Source organism: Cydia amplana, chromosome 6 (genome assembly GCF_948474715.1).
Source record: "Cydia amplana chromosome 6, ilCydAmpl1.1, whole genome shotgun sequence".
In the NCBI taxonomy this organism is placed as follows: domain Eukaryota; kingdom Metazoa; phylum Arthropoda; class Insecta; order Lepidoptera; family Tortricidae; genus Cydia; species Cydia amplana.
Genome location: NC_086074.1, coordinates 11,747,328 through 11,765,010, shown reverse-complemented (window position 1 = coordinate 11,765,010; position 17,683 = coordinate 11,747,328). Strand labels below are relative to the sequence as shown.

At 37.8% G+C, this 17,683-nt stretch overlaps 1 protein-coding gene across 1 annotated transcript in view; it reads left to right on the top strand.

The window, feature by feature from the left end:
- LOC134648924 (speract receptor) overlaps positions 1-16,550 on the top strand; it is a 60,384-nt gene extending 43,834 nt beyond the window's left edge. The window contains exons 14-26 of the mRNA XM_063503546.1: positions 6,020-6,124; positions 6,426-6,497; positions 7,031-7,202; positions 7,761-7,974; positions 8,677-8,811; positions 9,723-9,835; positions 10,224-10,375; positions 11,037-11,135; positions 11,515-11,659; positions 14,313-14,411; positions 14,995-15,262; positions 15,789-15,897; positions 16,293-16,550. Coding sequence (XP_063359616.1) covers positions 6,020-6,124; positions 6,426-6,497; positions 7,031-7,202; positions 7,761-7,974; positions 8,677-8,811; positions 9,723-9,835; positions 10,224-10,375; positions 11,037-11,135; positions 11,515-11,659; positions 14,313-14,411; positions 14,995-15,262; positions 15,789-15,897; positions 16,293-16,550 — 1,941 coding nt within the window. The remainder of the gene's footprint in view (positions 1-6,019; positions 6,125-6,425; positions 6,498-7,030; positions 7,203-7,760; positions 7,975-8,676; positions 8,812-9,722; positions 9,836-10,223; positions 10,376-11,036; positions 11,136-11,514; positions 11,660-14,312; positions 14,412-14,994; positions 15,263-15,788; positions 15,898-16,292) is intronic.
- Positions 16,551-17,683: the final 1,133 nt, after the last annotated feature.

Genomic DNA, 17,683 nt, shown 5'->3' with positions numbered 1-17,683 from the left:
ATTAGGTATTTCCAATCTACGTATAGCAATAAAAGTTTTTCAATTTTTTTAAACATAAGACTGTAATTAATAATAGACAACAAATTAATTTAATTTTATGAAATATTTTGATTTGTGGTTTTATTATTAACAATATAAAAAATATAAATTATAAACTGAAATAGATATCATATATATTATACAAAAAAAAATTGTGACCAAAATATAAACAATCTATACCTACTCAGAAAATAGTTTTTTACTGTTAACAAATTTTACTTTTCTTTTTTTTTCATACTGATCCATTTGTATTACTCGCGCTGTATTTTATAGATACCTACTTGTAGATAGAGTACAGTTAGCGACGCCGAAGCGTTCAACTGAAATAAGTTACAGGCGAATGGACCGCGCAAAATCGCCTTTTCATACAAACGTATTTAGTCCTCATTTTCCTCTTTGGATATTGTTTTTTTTATCGAATTTTTAATTATTATAAGAGTTAGGTTAGTACCTAGTTAAAATTTGTATGAAATCCGTTTTTGGCTTCTATAATTTTTACCATTCTCAGAAAATCTAAAAGAGTCAAACGTAGGGGCATAGCTACGAGTATATGGTTAATACTCAATATACATCCAATTATGAAAAAATATTTTCCATAATGTCAAATTGTCAATATCCAGAGAGGAAAATGGAGACTAAGTTTGTATGATGAAACGGCCGCCCCCTTTCCTCTTAAGTAGGGAGATTATAGCCAACGAGGAAAAAAATTCCCAACTTTGTTGAAGGCTGAAACCGCGCGATATCGAATAATGGAATGACATGTCACGATGAGGGAAACATTTCGACTTGTTCCTAATTTATGGTACATATGGCGTCCTTGTTTACGAGAAAATACACAACATTTTGCTACATACAATACCTACAGGGAGAGAGATGAGAAAGGGTCTAAATAGTACCAGATCTTAGATCCCGTTCTCTAAGGGGACCTTGCATTTTGGAGACAAAGCAAACCGCTTGGAACAGGTGTTCCTGGGGGTGATCTGAGCTGATTTAGCCCGGTTGCCGAGAGGTCCCCCCTAGCAGGTGGGCAGGGGAGGGGGGGGAAAAGTGCCTCCGGCGCGCCTCACTCTAAATTTTATATCTGCATACATCTAGCAACTATATCAAGTTTGGTGTCTTTTTCGTGTAATTCGAGGATAAGGAATTCATTTCTGTGACTAAATTTTCACTCACCCATACAAAAAATACGAGAAATTCAAAATTCAAAAAAAATCTTCACACTTTTTTTTTTCGAAAATCCTCTACAGAATTAAAAGTATGAGGATTTACTCTAGAAAAAAAATACCTGTAAATAGCCCAGATATCCTTCTATATAGATTAATAAACTTGTCAGACATTTTTCTTTTATAACTCTCGTTAAAATAAATGTTTTGTGTCGCGCGGCGTACCTGCATTGTAAGAGCGGTATGCAGCTTTAGGATTTTTAAGCATGTTTAGATGATTTCTGATAAGTTGTTATTGTTCTGGTTGTAAATTAAATTAATACATTACTTTTGGACGTGATACATTAAATATATAAATAAAGATGTTGGGAAAACTTTCGCCCGTGGAGTTATTATAAATGTGATAAAAGTTTAACATATTTTTAGTTACCTAGGAGATTTTTTAAAACTTTATTGCACAAATTTACACAAAAAAGTACAAATGGCGGACTTAACGTCTTGAGGAATTCTCTACCAGACAACCATTGGGCTAAACAGAGACAATATTGGCAACGCCTGCTCAATATTTACTTGTTTGCCGTATTTAAATCCCTCCGTTACAGCAGGATATACGCTCCAAGCTTGAAATACGATTTTTTTCCCTTTCCACACAAAAAAGAAACAGTGTCGCAACCTGAAAAGGCGTAGAAGAATGGCAAAACTTCTGTCCTTTCTGGTCCTGTAAAATTAATTATAATATCTAGGAGACCGAGCTTTGCTCGGAAAACATAATAACTCAAAAATGCGCGTTTTCACAGAGATAAGACCTAGCTAGATCGATTTATCGCCCCCGAAAACCCCCATATAGCCAGTTTCATCGAAATCGTTAGAGCCGTTTCCGAGATTCCCGAAATATATATATAAATAAATATACATATACATAAATAAATTAACACAAATTGCTCGTTTAAGGGTATTATATTATTATAATATATTATAGATACCTATCTATGCGTTACAAATAAAATCATATTATATTTAAAGAAAGTTTGCAGCACGTGACCAATTGCCCAGATGACCTGTCTCGTACTGCGGTGACATATTTATTTTATTTACAATTAATGGAGGAACTACAAAAGTTACCTACCTAAAGAAGCTGCAATAGCATGGCACAAGAGGAACTGGCGATTCTTTCCTGTGCTAATATGTACCCTTAACTCCTGGAGCTCCGGCAATTGTGATAAACATGTAATCAACAGTTGCAGAGATAAACAAAAACGAGATCCATGTAGCCACGAGGAAGCAGACATGCGCATGATGGTCCATGTCGCTGATGCTGTAGCCAAAGTTTCCACAAGAAATATGTTACGCACAGTGGATACTGATGTCGTTGTTCTTGCAGTTGCATTGCATGTATATCACAATTGCCGGAACTCCAGGAGTTATGGGTACATATTGGTACAGGAAACAATCACAACTTCCTCCCGTGCCATGCTATTGCAGCTTTTTTGGATAACTTATGTAGTTCCTCCATAGATATATAATTTATTTTAAAGGACCAAAAAGGACAGAAGTCATGCCATTCTTCCTCGCCTTTTCAGGTTGTGACACTGTTTTTTTTTTTGCGTGGAAAGGGGAAAAAAGCGTATTTCAAGCTTGGAGCGCATATCCTGCTGTAACTGAGGTATTTAAATACAGCAAACAAGGCAATATTGAGCAGGCGTTGCCAATAATGGAAACAATTGTTATTGTCTTGTATTGTCATTAAGAGTCTTACAATATTAGTCTGAACAGATTTGAATTACGAGGTGTGAATTGGTCCCTAGACATTATTTTAACACTATGCATTTAGTTACTGATTTCAGATCAGGTATAAATGTAAATGAGTGCCGTTAAGTACTTTTTACAAAAAGAAATCTCCAGTAAGAGAATCTATCTCCAACGGAAGATGCGCTACGTAAATATATTCTCCGTGCAGTTTACCAAAGAGGCTATTTTTGGGGACAGATGATAGCCCCTCAGCAACAGCTACCATGCCCTGCTGACTGGGGCTCGTCCAAACAAAATGGTTATTGAGAGAATTTGAGAGCCCATATGGACAAGCCTACCTGCGGCGGCTGTTGCTTGTTTAGAGCTTATTCGTTACCGCTGCAAAACAAAATGCACAGGGAGGTGCAACTGCATTAAAAAACCGGCCAAGTGCGAGTCGGACTCGCGTTCCAAGGGTTCCGTCCATTAAGTCCGACTCCCGCTTGACTGCACATTTGCACGGACCTATGTGCATTTTTTGTCAGACATATCCTAACTAAATATGTTAATTTTATCACAATTATGATAACTCTACTGGCGAAAGTGTTCCCAACATCTTTATTTATATGAATTTAAAAGTGGAAAAATTACTGTCTTTGGTGAGACTTGAACTCACGGCGTATTTTTTAGTATTTTTTCCAATTTTTAATTTATTCTGAGCATAATAGCATCGGTCGCAGACATTTCTGCTTCTTAAAAAAAAATTGTATGTATATATATATATCAAGTCCAGAAGTAATTTATTAATGTTATCTACAACCAGAAGCATAACAAACTTATCTAAACATACTTAAAAATCCTAAAAGCTGCTTACCGCTCTTACAATGCAGTTACGCCGCGCGACACAAAACATTTTTTTAACAGGGTTATAAAAGAAAAATGTTTGACAAGTTTACTATTATATATAGTAGAATAACTGGGCTATTCACAGGTATTTTTTTTCTAGAGCAAATCCTCATACTTTTAATTCTGTAGAGGATTTTCGAAAAAAAAAGTGTAAAGATTTTTTTTGAATTTTGAATTTCTCGTATTTTTTGTATGGGTGAGTGAAAATTTAGTCACAGAAATGAATTCCTTATCCTCGAATTACACGAAAAAGACACCAAACTTGATATGGTTGCTAGATGTATGCAGATATAAAATTTAGAATGAGGCGCGCCGGAGGCACTTTTCCCACCCCTCCCCTGCCCACCTGCTAGGGGGGACCTCTCGGCAACCGGGCGAAATCAGCTCAGATCACCCCCAGGAACACCTGTTCCAAGCGGTTTGCTTTGTCTCCAAAATGCAAGGTGGTGGACCTAAGATCTCTTGCTAAAATGTGAAAAATAAAACTATGAGACTTTGTTAAACTTGTTGTAGGTACTATATGTACCTTTAAGTGTATGAATTATAAAATGTTCAGTTTAGGTATATTAACCGAATCACTTAGTTTCAGACAATCGTCAATGAGAATAGCTGTTTGATTTTCTAACACTGTACTTAAGGACTTAGGTATATATAATATTGTGTAGCAACATCTCATCCTTATTTTCGTAGGATCCTAAAGGACTTAGTAGCAGAAGCCCCTTCAAGTCTCCATAAGGAAAAGGGACACTAAAGCCTCGTCTGCCGCGAAACAAACAAATACCTACAGCGTACCTATTTGCGAATATGACGTACGCTTTGACTGAGACAAATCACTTTCTTACTCACATTTGTTTTACCTACAATATTCCTACCTACCTCGATAGCGTTATAGGAATAAATCATATTATTTCATGATGACTACAAACATCAGCGTATTATGCTGTTGTTTAGGGCAAATATTTACGTCTTATTAAATTTGGTTGTAGGTAGCGTAATATTATTTACGCGAAGCGATTTCTTTTATGAAACGATATGAAAGAGAAAAGTCTTGGTTATTAATTATTTTGTTTTTGTTTTTTAAATCTAATGCATTTAATGTATTATGGTTGCAAGATAACAGTGACAGAAAGTATGTAGGTATGTACCTATATAGGGGAAGTGGGAACATTATTTAAAAAAAAAATTGGACAGTCCTATAAAGCTCACGTTATTTTTTGCAGTCTCGATTTCTCCAATAACTCCCAAGAGCAGTTAAGAAAGGGTGCTCAGCTTGAGTGCAAACGCTTCGACGAACAGTAAATAATGTCAATTTGTTCAGGTGTTAGTGAGCTTCAAGTTAGGTGGTAAGTATTTGCTCGGTTGTTCTGGCTTAAATATATTCTCTTCGATATCGGGTAGCGAAGACCGAACTCAAAGACCGAAAATATACGGGTAAGTGAAACCTTCCGGTTCACAGCATCACAAGATTTTCAATCAGGTCCGACAAAGTGAAAATATAAAGGATTTTGTTGAATTCCACTTATTTGCACGTGACATAAGTTATGTTCTGGAATTGGTACCAAGAAATTGAATAGGTACCTACGTATTTTCATAAAAAATAGCATATTTTAATTCCTATCATTTTCTCCATAAGAGGTAGGTTGATTCAGGCTAGCTTACTTACCTACCTGTATGGAAATATTCAACTATAGAGACAGGTACTTGTCAAAAACGAAAGTTTCTACGAAATAAGCCCATGTTAAATGTCAATAAGCCCATGCGCAGGGCCGGATTTGAACGCCCAAGTTTTCGGCAAAATTATACAATCGGTTTACTGTAAGTAACTATGTTAACTATCTGTAATTGTAATATAATGACGTATAAAATGTAAATTTTATGAATAAATAATTGAATTGAATTGAAAAGTCATCTACATCTACACAACAAAAGCAGAGCCACCTAGTGAAACTAAGTTAACCCTTCGTACGCTTAAACACAGATCCGTGCGTGAGAATTTAAATCTATTGTTTTAAATGTCAAGGTCACTTTTTCAATGATCAAATTTGACAGGCCGCATACGAGGTGTTAAGGCAGGTAGTTTATTTGCTTTTTGCGTTCATTTTTCTCTTGTTTCTCTGAATAAATGTAGTTTGGAACTCGTAACGAATTCCGAAGCAGTTACATAAGTGTGTTTGTTTTTTCAGATGCGGGATCTACAGCACGACAACGTGAATGGTTTCGTAGGAGCGTGTATAGAGCCGCCAAACGTGTGTGCGCTCTCGGAATATTGCACCCGCGGCAGCCTGAAGGCAAGAAATCCAATAAGCTTTCAATTTCTAAGCATGTAAATAGATCGCGTAAATAGACTACGAGCAAATATTTAACTCTACTGTTACCATCGTTGTGAAATTGCGACCGTTGTAATTCCGAGCCAATTTATCGAGCGAAGCGAGGCGTAATATTATATATTTAATGGTATTTCAATTCGCGGCTGAATTTATTATTTTTACATATCATTATATATTGTTAATAAGGTTTTTTCTTTCTATATATATTATATTAGTGTTCTCTGTTTCTATTTTGGAAATCTTAATATAGATTTATTTGCAGGATATCCTTGAGAACGAAGATATCAAACTGGACAACATGTTTATCGCATCATTAGTCGGAGATATCATCAGGGTAACTAAATAATAAATAGTTTTGTTGCTGCGACCCACTTCTGCCCAGGCTAAACTTGTTTCTATAAACACTGTTGAAATTTATCTGGAGTAATGTACCTAAAATTAAATTTAGATGCAAATGGATAAACTCTATAACAACACTAGTCAAACCGAGGCATAGCGACTTGAAAAGAGTGAGATCAGGTGAACATATTTTTGAAGTGAAAACTTCTTTAGCGGCGCTGTGCACTTTTTGTGATGGGGAAAAAATGTTAAACTCGCGAGAGGTAAGATTCGTAAGACGGACACGTGACCTGATCGAAAAACTGTTACAATGTCATTTATTGATTTAAATGTCATCTAGTGAGTTTCCCTGGTAATAATATAACTCGAGTAATAGTGATGTGCTTAGGGGTTTCAAGTAATGCGACGAAATAACGCTAGATGGCGTTAACCTCAATTATACATAGTGCTGCAGACATTTTGCACTAGTCATTGAGTTTTCACTTCTGCCGGCACTCCCGGAGTGCAACCCGTTGTTTTTTTTGGCAGGGGATGATTTTCATCCACGAGTCACCGCTGCAGTACCACGGCGCACTGCGTCCGTCCAACTGTCTAGTGGACGCGCGCTGGGTCGTCAAACTCGCAGACTTTGGGCTCCAGGCCTTCCGTGCTGGGGAGCTACCACCAACTGAACCGAACGCCATTCGATCGCATATTGAAAGTGAGTATTTTCATGGACAAGGTGCCGTTGCGCTACTATAAGTACTACGGCGCACTGCGTTCGTCCAATAGACTCCCATTTACGAGTTTACAAAAACAGAATCAGCAGCAATTGGTACTTGTGTCCGGAAATCCCGATTCGAGTAAATGTGTGATTCTAGGATGCAATGTTAACATATACTCATGGAATAAACTTTATAAAATGTAATAAATTTGTCATTCTTATAAGATGCTACCAGTGCATCTGCGCCACCTGAGATCTTTCGACTTTATTTCCTTTGCTTTATGTTCCGTTTATGGAATCTGTATTACCTACCTAATGTTATACATATTTATTATTACCTACAACATGATTTGATGGTGATCGTGATTTTACAACTTGTTTGTTTTTTAAGCCCTGACTATTTCGTATGTCGTTTTTTCTTTGGCAAACGTTCGAGCTCTTTCCCTCTAACGTTATTATGATACCTAATCTCTTTCCTAAGGAACCTTAAAGTGAATAAAAAAATTCTAGGTCTAGGTTTCCTAAGGAACCTTAAAGTGAATAAAAAAATTCTAGGTCTAGTATACCTTGCGCCCGAGCTGCTCCGGTCCGCCGGCTGGGGCAGCCCGTCGGTCTCGGAGCCGTGCGACGGCTCCCCGGCCGCAGACGTGTACGCGTTCGCGCTGGTGCTGTACGAGATGCACACGCGCCGCGGCCCGTTCGGCCCCGACGCGCCGCCCGCGCCCGCGATGCTGCGCCGCGTCGCGATAGCGGAACCGGTGCCTTACAGGTAGGTACGTATGTGCTTGCTCGATCGGCAAGAGATGGTAAACATAATAGGACACCTAGGTCACTATAGCTGGTCAACCAAATCTTGTCAGTAAAAAAAGGCGCGAAATTCAAATTTTCTATGGGACGATATCCCTTCGCGCCTACATTTTTCAAATTTGCCGCCTTTTTCTACTGTCAAGATCTGGTTGACCAAGTATAGATAAGTTTTGCAATAGACAAATATGAAACAAAGAGGTGGCCTATCACATATACTGGGTCAACCAAATCTTGTCAGTAAATAGGAACAAAAAAAACTATACTCATCCTTTTCTTTTGGGTGCTATTACTAGTGTAAGACAAAGATAGTATGATTCTCTCTGTCTATGTTTGAAATCAAACAGACCTTTGACACACTATATAATAGTATACCTACCTACTTACTTTTAAAACTGTTTCCATAGACTGTGTTAGGCGGGAAAAAATTAGGTACCTATACTTGGTCAACCAGATCTTGACAGTAGAAAAAGGCGGCAAATTTGAAAAATGTAGGCGCGAAAGGGATATCGTCCCATAGAAAATTTGAATTTCGCGCCTTTTTTTACTGACAAGATTTGGTTGACCAGCTATATTTTATTTTCTGTCGTCTATTCAAGAGATGTAGGTATCAAGTTTTTCGTCAAAAATATATTCATGCACTTTACTTATTTCACGTCATTTTCAGACCACCACTAGACGTTTTGACGGCTCAGTTCGACTGTTCCCGCGAATGTTGCGTGGAGTGCTGGGCCGAGGACCCCGCTATGCGACCCGACTTCAAGGCTATTAGGACCAAACTGAGACCCCTACGGAAAGGAATGTAAGTGCTTCTGACAGCCAGTATCTTCTATGTACTTTAAATCAAATCGCGTAACAGACTCTCGCAAAGTCGCGCCCCGGACTATATACGTATACCAATTAGTCACGTCAAACATCTACTAAAAGCCGAGCTTCAGAACGGCAGGAAAGATTACTATAACCACCCGAACAACTGCCTGTACACTAAAACCCTATTTCCCACCCACGATGACCTCATGAAGTATCTGGAAAAGACCAAACTTACCTTTGCCATAACCCAATTCTTAAGCAATCATGGCTACCACAAGACATATTTACACAGATTTAAGATAATCACTGACAATAAATGTCCATGCGACCCAAATACCGACACACCACAGACACTCGACCACTTAATATATAACTGTCCAAGATTCTCTCCAAGACGCCACAACCTAATAATCACCTGTCAAAACCTTAACATCGACCCACATAACTTACAGGCCATACTTACAAAAGAATCTTCCACAAAGTGCTTCAATGATTTCATAGAATATATTGTTAACAATTTAAAATCTTTCAACGGCACTTAAAACGAAATCACTCATCTGTTCATTCCTTCATTTCTCATTCTCATTCTTCACCACACACACACACACACACACACATACTACACTTCACAATCACAAAACACACAAACACCACATCCCTACTAGGACAATTACACACCTGGAAACAAAGTGTATACCGATAGCGCCGCGTTTCCAGAAACAAAACACTATCCTAAAAAAAAAAAAAAAAAAAAAAGGGGATTCGAAATTCAAACCAAATTAATTGACAGAAACTTATAGTTCCAACAACTCAATGATTTATTCCAGTTGATGGACAGGAACAAAAAATCTTCTGGCTCACAAAACAAAAGACAGTCTGATTAATCTGTTTCGCATTTTTCAGGAAACCAAATATATTCGACAATATGATTGCCATGATGGAAAAGTATGCTAACAATTTGGAAGTGTTAGTAGACGAGCGCACCGACCAGCTACAGGAAGAGAAAAAAAAGACAGGTGAAGCATATCTAATAGCCTAACATAAATAGAATCGGACCAAGCCAACTCTGCGATTACTTTGCAATAACAAAGTGCGGAAATACCATCATAAACATCAAACTATAAAACTACTTACTTATGTCGTTCATATTTACAGGCATTCGACCCTTTGTCAAAGTCGGCGCCAAGTTTGATTAGACGAATTCTATAAGTAGTATACCCACTGTTTGAGATTAGCTGAACCATGATGTTTTCTTTCACCTTTGGTACTTTTTGATTTTGATACGTAGTAGGTAATGTGGGCAAAAGGTGCTTAAAGGAGGAGCGCGCAGTTTAAACATGTCTACCTAATTAGGTATCAAATAAGAATTTCTACTCAAGTTCAGTTATTAATTGTGTTTTTCAGAGGCGTTATTAGAAGAAATGCTGCCAGTGCCCGTCGCCGACCAGCTAAAGCGCGGGCGCCGCGTCATGCCGGAAAGCTACGACTCCGTGACGATCTATTTCAGCGACATCGTTGGGTTCACTGCCATGTCTGCAGAAAGCACGCCTTTACAGGTGAGTGGTCAAATATCAGATCGGCTGTTATATGAAATGCCGAACTTGTAATAACTAAATTTTTATATGAATGGAAAAGTTTACCGCATCGGGTAAGATTTCTAACTCACGGCTTTTCAAAACACCCGTCGTTATAACCAACTGAGCTATCGAACCTTACCCGACCCCCGTCCCGTCTAATGAACTGAATTTTCCTTAAAAATTTTCCTTAAATTTAAATTATCGCTCGCAGATATATTTGTTTGGTACAAAATTAGTCATGCACCTACTTAATGTTTTTAAAACAGGTAAAACCGGTTTTTTCCTCGCGCTTCACTACATAGTATAAAACAAATTCGCTTCCCGCTGTCGGTCTGTCCCTATGTATGCTTAGATCTTTAAAACTACGCAGCGGATTTTGATGCGGTTTTTTTTAATAGATCGGTAGACTGATTCAAGAGGATTATTTATTTAGCTCATCGCCAAATTGCGTAAATAACCTCTAGCCGCCCAGAGACCTATAAAAAAGTCTCCTGTTCCATTCTAATTTGAACTTTGTGTTGACAAAATAAAATTTCATTTTGCTTGACAAGGTTTGACGTATGGGCGGTTAGAGGATAAACCTACATGTCCACAGATTATTTCGCTCCTAAATTAAAATACTGAATTAACTTTTTTACAGGTCGTAGACTTCCTGAACGACATTTACACATGTTTTGATTCAATCTTAGAGAACTTCGATGTTTACAAAGTGGAAACTATTGGCGACGCTTATATGGTTGTAAGTATTTTCTCTGATTACTGATTCTTGATTACATGTTTCGAAATTTCAGTCATTCCAATTTTTAAATTTACGAATGGCAACTGGCCAACTGGGTACCTACCTATAGTTCGTTTTTTTAGCATTAGAAATAAGGTAAACAATCTTGATGTGTCTTTTAATTGAAAAACACATTATAAAAATAAGTTACGGCAAATATGTAACAATTATGAATCTAATACGATCATTTATATTCTTCTGCTTTCATAAGTAATAGTTTTTGATTTTTAAAAAGCTTTTTTCAATTAAAAGACATGTCAAAATCGCTTACCTTCTTGCAAGTTCTTTCTAATGCTAAAAAAAACGAACTATAAAACACATTTTTCTTTTTTTTCGTCAGGTGTCCGGACTTCCCATACGTAACGGAATAATGCACGCTGGCGAGGTGGCCTCGATGGCGTTGGCTCTCCTCTCGGCAACACGCTCCTTCAGAGTACGACACAGGCCCGACCAAAGGCTCTTACTACGAGTTGGAATACATTCCGGTAAGTTTAGTACCTACATCCAAAGAGCTATTAATAGTAGAAGAGCTGTAAAGTCTAATGACGATATTCAGAAAGGGATAGGTAAAACATAAATTAATTATTTAAGGCTTGTAAAATTTTTTTAATATGATACACTAGGGAAAAAGTCGTGTTTCCACACTGACTTAATATAAAAGAAATAGACACACAAAGCAGAACAAAAACGTCAAGAAATGTGGATCCCAATGACGTTTCGCACCATTTGTATTGATGATAAAAACGCTTACGTAAATTTTGAGTCAAGATAAATGTTTCGTACAGAAAAGAGCTTAATGTCGTAAGCATTAAGTGTCAAATTTGCAAACATAAGTACCAACACTGTTAAAAAATTTAGTCCGATGGCACTAAACGTAACGTATTTACGTCAAACAACGTCAAACGAGAATAATGAACGAATGGAGTCACTTTGGTACACTTTAATATGTATTACTGTACAGGAAGACCAATTGAAGTAAGAAAACAAATTTAATTTAATCGGGAGCTCAAATAAAATTAATTCGTGGTTCAAATTCAAACAAATTAAATTTTTAATTCGTAAGTATACGTCTTTAAATACTAATTTCCTTGAAATAAATTCTACTTATTAAATAACTGTGTATTTAAGATCTACATTTACTCATAACACGGGTGCACGGGGACATTTAGATACTGATTGGTTTTTTTTTGTAAAGTCTACCTATACTTTATAAAAAAAATCCTGTGGTTGTCACTGTGTTCAGACAGGTTTAGCATTTACAGTTAGTCGATAGAAGCCCTTATTGGTGGTGTATATGTCGGAAACAGGGAAATGGGCCGAACACACAAGTGCCGTTTTGCCTTGTTTAAAACTGCATCACCCCTATCTCTTGCTATAATTAAATAGCAGTCCACTTTGCACGTCGCATAGGTTTTCTTGGAAATCTTGAATTTAAACATAATATTATTTCTTATGAATTCCATATAAAAATATAAAAAAATATTGACCTCACATCGACTCATTAGATTTTTGTTCCTTGACATCCCTTCTTTGGTACTAACAAATTAATTTATTCAAAACCATAAAATTACCACCAGATTACATAAATTATGTAATGCTATCCAAAGAACTAACTGAAAGAAATACATTCCATCCTTTTTCCTTGTTTTATCATTGTTATTTTTACATATTTTAACGGCACATTTCGTAATTGTTGACAACTTCACATTTGAGCGTTTCAAACAAGACTAAACGAAAAAGTAATGCATGATCTGTTTTGACATCACTTTTGTGGGGCCATTTTTGGCGGCTGATTGGGTATCCAGTTCTTTATACTATATCAATGTGTTTCCAACTTCACATCTGAAATATCTATTTGATTTATACTCGGTGCACGATTACAAACTCAGTGCACGATTTTTAAGTATCTTCTACAATTAATAACTATTTGATAGAACGTATCTGGGGGCACGGTAGTGCCCCCGCCAAGACGAGCAAAGCGAAGCGCAAGGGCACTACCTACCTTTTCTCGAAGCGCTTCGTCGTTTTTTTGAACCCTCATAACTTGGGTTTGGATTATATCAGATAAACAAAACTCTCGGGATATGATGTCAATAGTAAACTTATTAAGCATAAAAATGTTCAATTGCATAGCTCTTATACTTTAGATTTTATTCATGTCTAAAAAACCCCGATTTCGTCACTGACTCACTCACTCACTGTTGATCATCAAAACTACCTACTACTTACTGGTACTTACGGGTACTTCCTGAAGTCCTAGGAAGCTGAAATTTGGTATGTAAGATAGTATTAGTCCACAAACAACAAAAAAATTCAAAAAATTGAAATTTTTAGCCCCTATGGGGGTGAAAAGGGGGGTGGAATTATGTATGGGAAATCAATAACCGCTGAACCGATTTAGTTGAAACTTGGTATGTAGATAGTTATTGTTATGGGGAAGGACATAGAATAAGTTTTAAACCCCAAAATCACCCCGTAAGGGTGAAAAGGGATGGAAAAAGGCATTAGGGGAAAAAGGGGGTTGAAGTTTGTATGGGGAATCCAGTAAAACGCAGATTGTATAAAAGATGCCCCCAGGTACGTATTTCAGGATTTTTAGTAGTAAATCACCCGCAACCCTTTAAATTAGGAGATGGAAGATTGTCATAAGCAACTTACAAAAAGATGTGAAATCCCACCAAAAACATTTTCATGTAAAATGTTGCCAAGACGAAACCATAAGGCTCGCACTGAAAAAAAGTTATCAGATCTCTTGTAGAGCCAAGCTTCTAACTCTACAAGCCCTAACTTCACAGACTCTACACCTTAGTCAAAATATGTGGCTTGGCCGTTTCGTTACCACAAGAACTATTTTATAATAAAAAATAATGAATAGTGAATACATTTTTCACCTCACGCCCATGTGACGAAACGGTCAAGCCACATATTTTGACTAAGGTGTAGAGTCTGTGAAGTTAAGGCTTGTAGAGTTAGAAGCTTGGCTCTACAAGAGATCTGATAACTTTTTTTCAGTGCGAGCCTTATGGTTTCGTCTTGGCAACATTTTACATGAAAATGTTTTTGGTGGGATATAGAATTCCAATATTTATCTACTGGATATATTTACCTATGAGTTCTAAATTACTTATGTATCCTCAGGTCCCGTTTGTGCTGGAGTAGTCGGACTAAAAATGCCTAGATATTGTTTATTCGGAGACACCGTAAACACAGCCAGTCGTTTCGAATCAACTGGGGCACGTACGTATCAACTAATTACCGCTACTAAATTGGTCCTTCCAACCGAATGTTTTAATTCACTTTTCATTAGGCATTCCGTCACCTAGCCTAGTGTGTTGTGCTGGCTTTGACCCTACCTACGAAGGTGGAGGTCCCGGGTTCGAATCTCGCTAAAGCCATTTATTTGTATGTTTATCAGAAATATTTGTTCCATAGTTGTGGATGTTTTTTTATGTTTTTAAGTATGTAAATTAATCTATATCCTCCTAAGGCCCAAGGTCCTACCTATAGTACCTATTCAGTTCGATGTAATTTAAACCGTATTCAATTGGAACAGAGTCGCTTTTGCTTTGTTTCGTTCTATTTTCAAACAACGCAAAATCAACTCTATTTCCTACTTTTTAGGTTCAAATTTCAGTGACAAATTTTGGATGTTTCGTTTGTATGGCTGGGCCTTAGTAGGATAAAAGTATGTATGATGTTGATGTATGATGTATATCGTCGCTCGGTACCCCATGTACCCATAGTACAAGCTCCGCTTACTTCGGGACCAGGTCGACCTGTGTAAGATTGTCGCCAACTATTTATTTCATTCATGTTTCAGCTCTCAAAATCCACTGTAGCGCGGCATGTAAGGCATTGTTGGATAAACTAGGTGGCTATATACTAGAAGAGAGAGGGATAGTAGCTATGAAAGGCAAACGCGATCAGGTGACGTATTGGCTAAAGGGGGAAGAGACGGAGACGGCCGCGGCGCGCGCGCACCGGCGCGCGCAGGCAGAGGGCGTGGCGCAGCTGGCCGTGGAGAAACGAGGCCAGAGGAGTTCCCTTAAGAACAAGTGCTGGAAGAATCAAGTTGGAGTGTTACACAGGTTGGAGAAACTTATAGTTTATTCATTATTAGTTGTAAATCAATAATTCAACTAATCTTAGTTCGTTTATAGGGTTCCGTACCCAAAGGGTAAAAACGGGACCCTATTACTAAGACTCCGCTGTCCGTCCGTCCGTCTGCCACCAGGCTGTATCTCACGAACCGTGATAGCTAGACAGTTGAAATTTTCACAGATGATGTATTTCTGTTGCCGCTATAACAACAAATACTAAAAACAGAATAAAATAAAGATTTAAGCTGGGCTCCCATACAACAAACGTGATTTTTGACCGAAGTTAAGCAACGTCGGGCGGGGTCAGTACTTGGATGGGTGACCGTTTTTTTGCTTGTTTTGCTCTATTTTTTGTTGATGGTGCGGAACCCTCCGTGCGCGAGTCCGACTCGCACTTGGCCGGTTTTTTGTATGACTGATCGAGTCACGTGGTTGTTTGTTGACATTCTCTTAATGAAAAGAAAATTCGCAAAAATAATTATTTAATGGAAATGTATTAATTTCAACTTTGCAGGTGTTGCAGTTTAGAATCTCCAAAAAAGTTGCGTTTTGCTTCAGGCAATTTACTAGAATCTCATACTGATAGCGTCTTGCACCATCGGAGTGATGAATATTTAATGGAGGTAAGGATAACCACTCTAGACTTATAATTCTTTAAATTAGAAAGTATTTTTAACGTTCGAAGGTTTTTTCGCGCGTTTTTTGTACGATTCACAGGGCGCGTCTTACTAGAGTCGAAAAATTTGAACTTAGTATGCTGAACAGCAGTGTTGGCCGAAACTTTAATGCAATTGAAAATGTTGGCCATTAACCATTATAAATTGAACCGTAAACTGTAATCGTCCGTTACGGTTTAAGGTTCAATTTATAATGGTTAATGGCCAACATTTTCAATTGCATTAACATTTCGGCCAACACTGCTGAACAGAAGGTTCAAATTCCTTTGACTCTAGTATGACGCGCCCTAATTCCAGCAGTTATGAATCGTTAAATTATATCACGTCCTATCTCGTTTTAGGTGATAGGCGACGGTCATTTAACAACAGCGCAACGCGGGGATTTCTTAGAAGCGCCCAGCCTCCGACACGAGCAAACCAGTGTTTCTTGCCCCATCATCGAACACACGGAGACGCCACCAGCACATATTCCACCTAATACTTGCGCCACCCTGCCCCACGAGAACAAACGAGCCAAGCCCTGCGATATAAAGCTCGTGGTCAACGGGTGCTCGTACAGTGAGAACGAAGCTGGCGTACCGCTGCTCGCGGACGCGTGACTTAACCTCTAAGATCCCAGTGGCTCCAATAGGAGTCGGAATTGTATGGATTTGAGAGGTCCTGGGAAATGAGGGGTTAATACATGTACTTTTAATTCCTCGCACTAGTCATGGGCGATGCCCTAGGCCTATAGCATAGGATGTTAGAGGCTCTATTCTGAATAGCTCTCTATTTTTGTTTAATGAGAGTAATATGGATATAATAATGTGTAAGTCGCTAGACTAAAGGCTGGAAAAGTGAATGTTTTTTTTGTATGGAATGAAGGTTCAATATTTTTGACTGGATTTCGTTGTGATCCGATTCATAAGATATGTGCCAAACACATGATTCGATATTTATATGTTTATTAGGAAATTAATGTTAATATAATTATGAAGTCTGGCGAAAGAGTCGGCCCCGTAAGTTAGCGAAAACCAGGCAAAGCCGGGATAGGATAGTTTAAGTAAGCTCAGTGTACGGACGATACTTATAGCGTCAATGTGATCTGTGTCAGTATTAAGTTATTAAGAGGCCACGTTCAATAGAAATTATTTAATAACATTAAACTCTTATTTCACATTTCACGGTAACATCGTTTTACTTAGACATATTATTTACAACAGTCGATACGGCTAATATACATCTAGGAAACCTAAGAAGATTAAAGCCTAGAATCCGAGTTCCACGGAACCTGCTACAAAATGAAGCCGTAATTACAATTATATTCATCTCCGACGCCCTCATAAATACCGGCTCGACTACTCTCGACTCGGCTTGTAGGCTTTAGTATCGCTCATGGTATAATAATATACTCCGCCTGGTACTCTCTTCCGAGATTCGCGAATGACCTGTCACTTGCCTACGTCATCATGCTGTTTACAGGTTCTCAAACTTTAAAATGTGGGAGAATTTTAACCAACGGTGAAAATTCTTTTAACGGCATTAATTTTAAGTTATTCATTTAGAAATATAGTAAAATAAAACAAATCTATACTGCACTTTTCACTCCTACTCTTACAGTTCCTAATAGAGCAGCCAACCATTTTCGTAACAAAACATTAATTACCAAGCTTACGACGTGAAAAGTTTGGAAAACACTGCGACTGCTGACACTGAGCGAGAAGGAAATAACAATTAACACGCGTTCGACAAG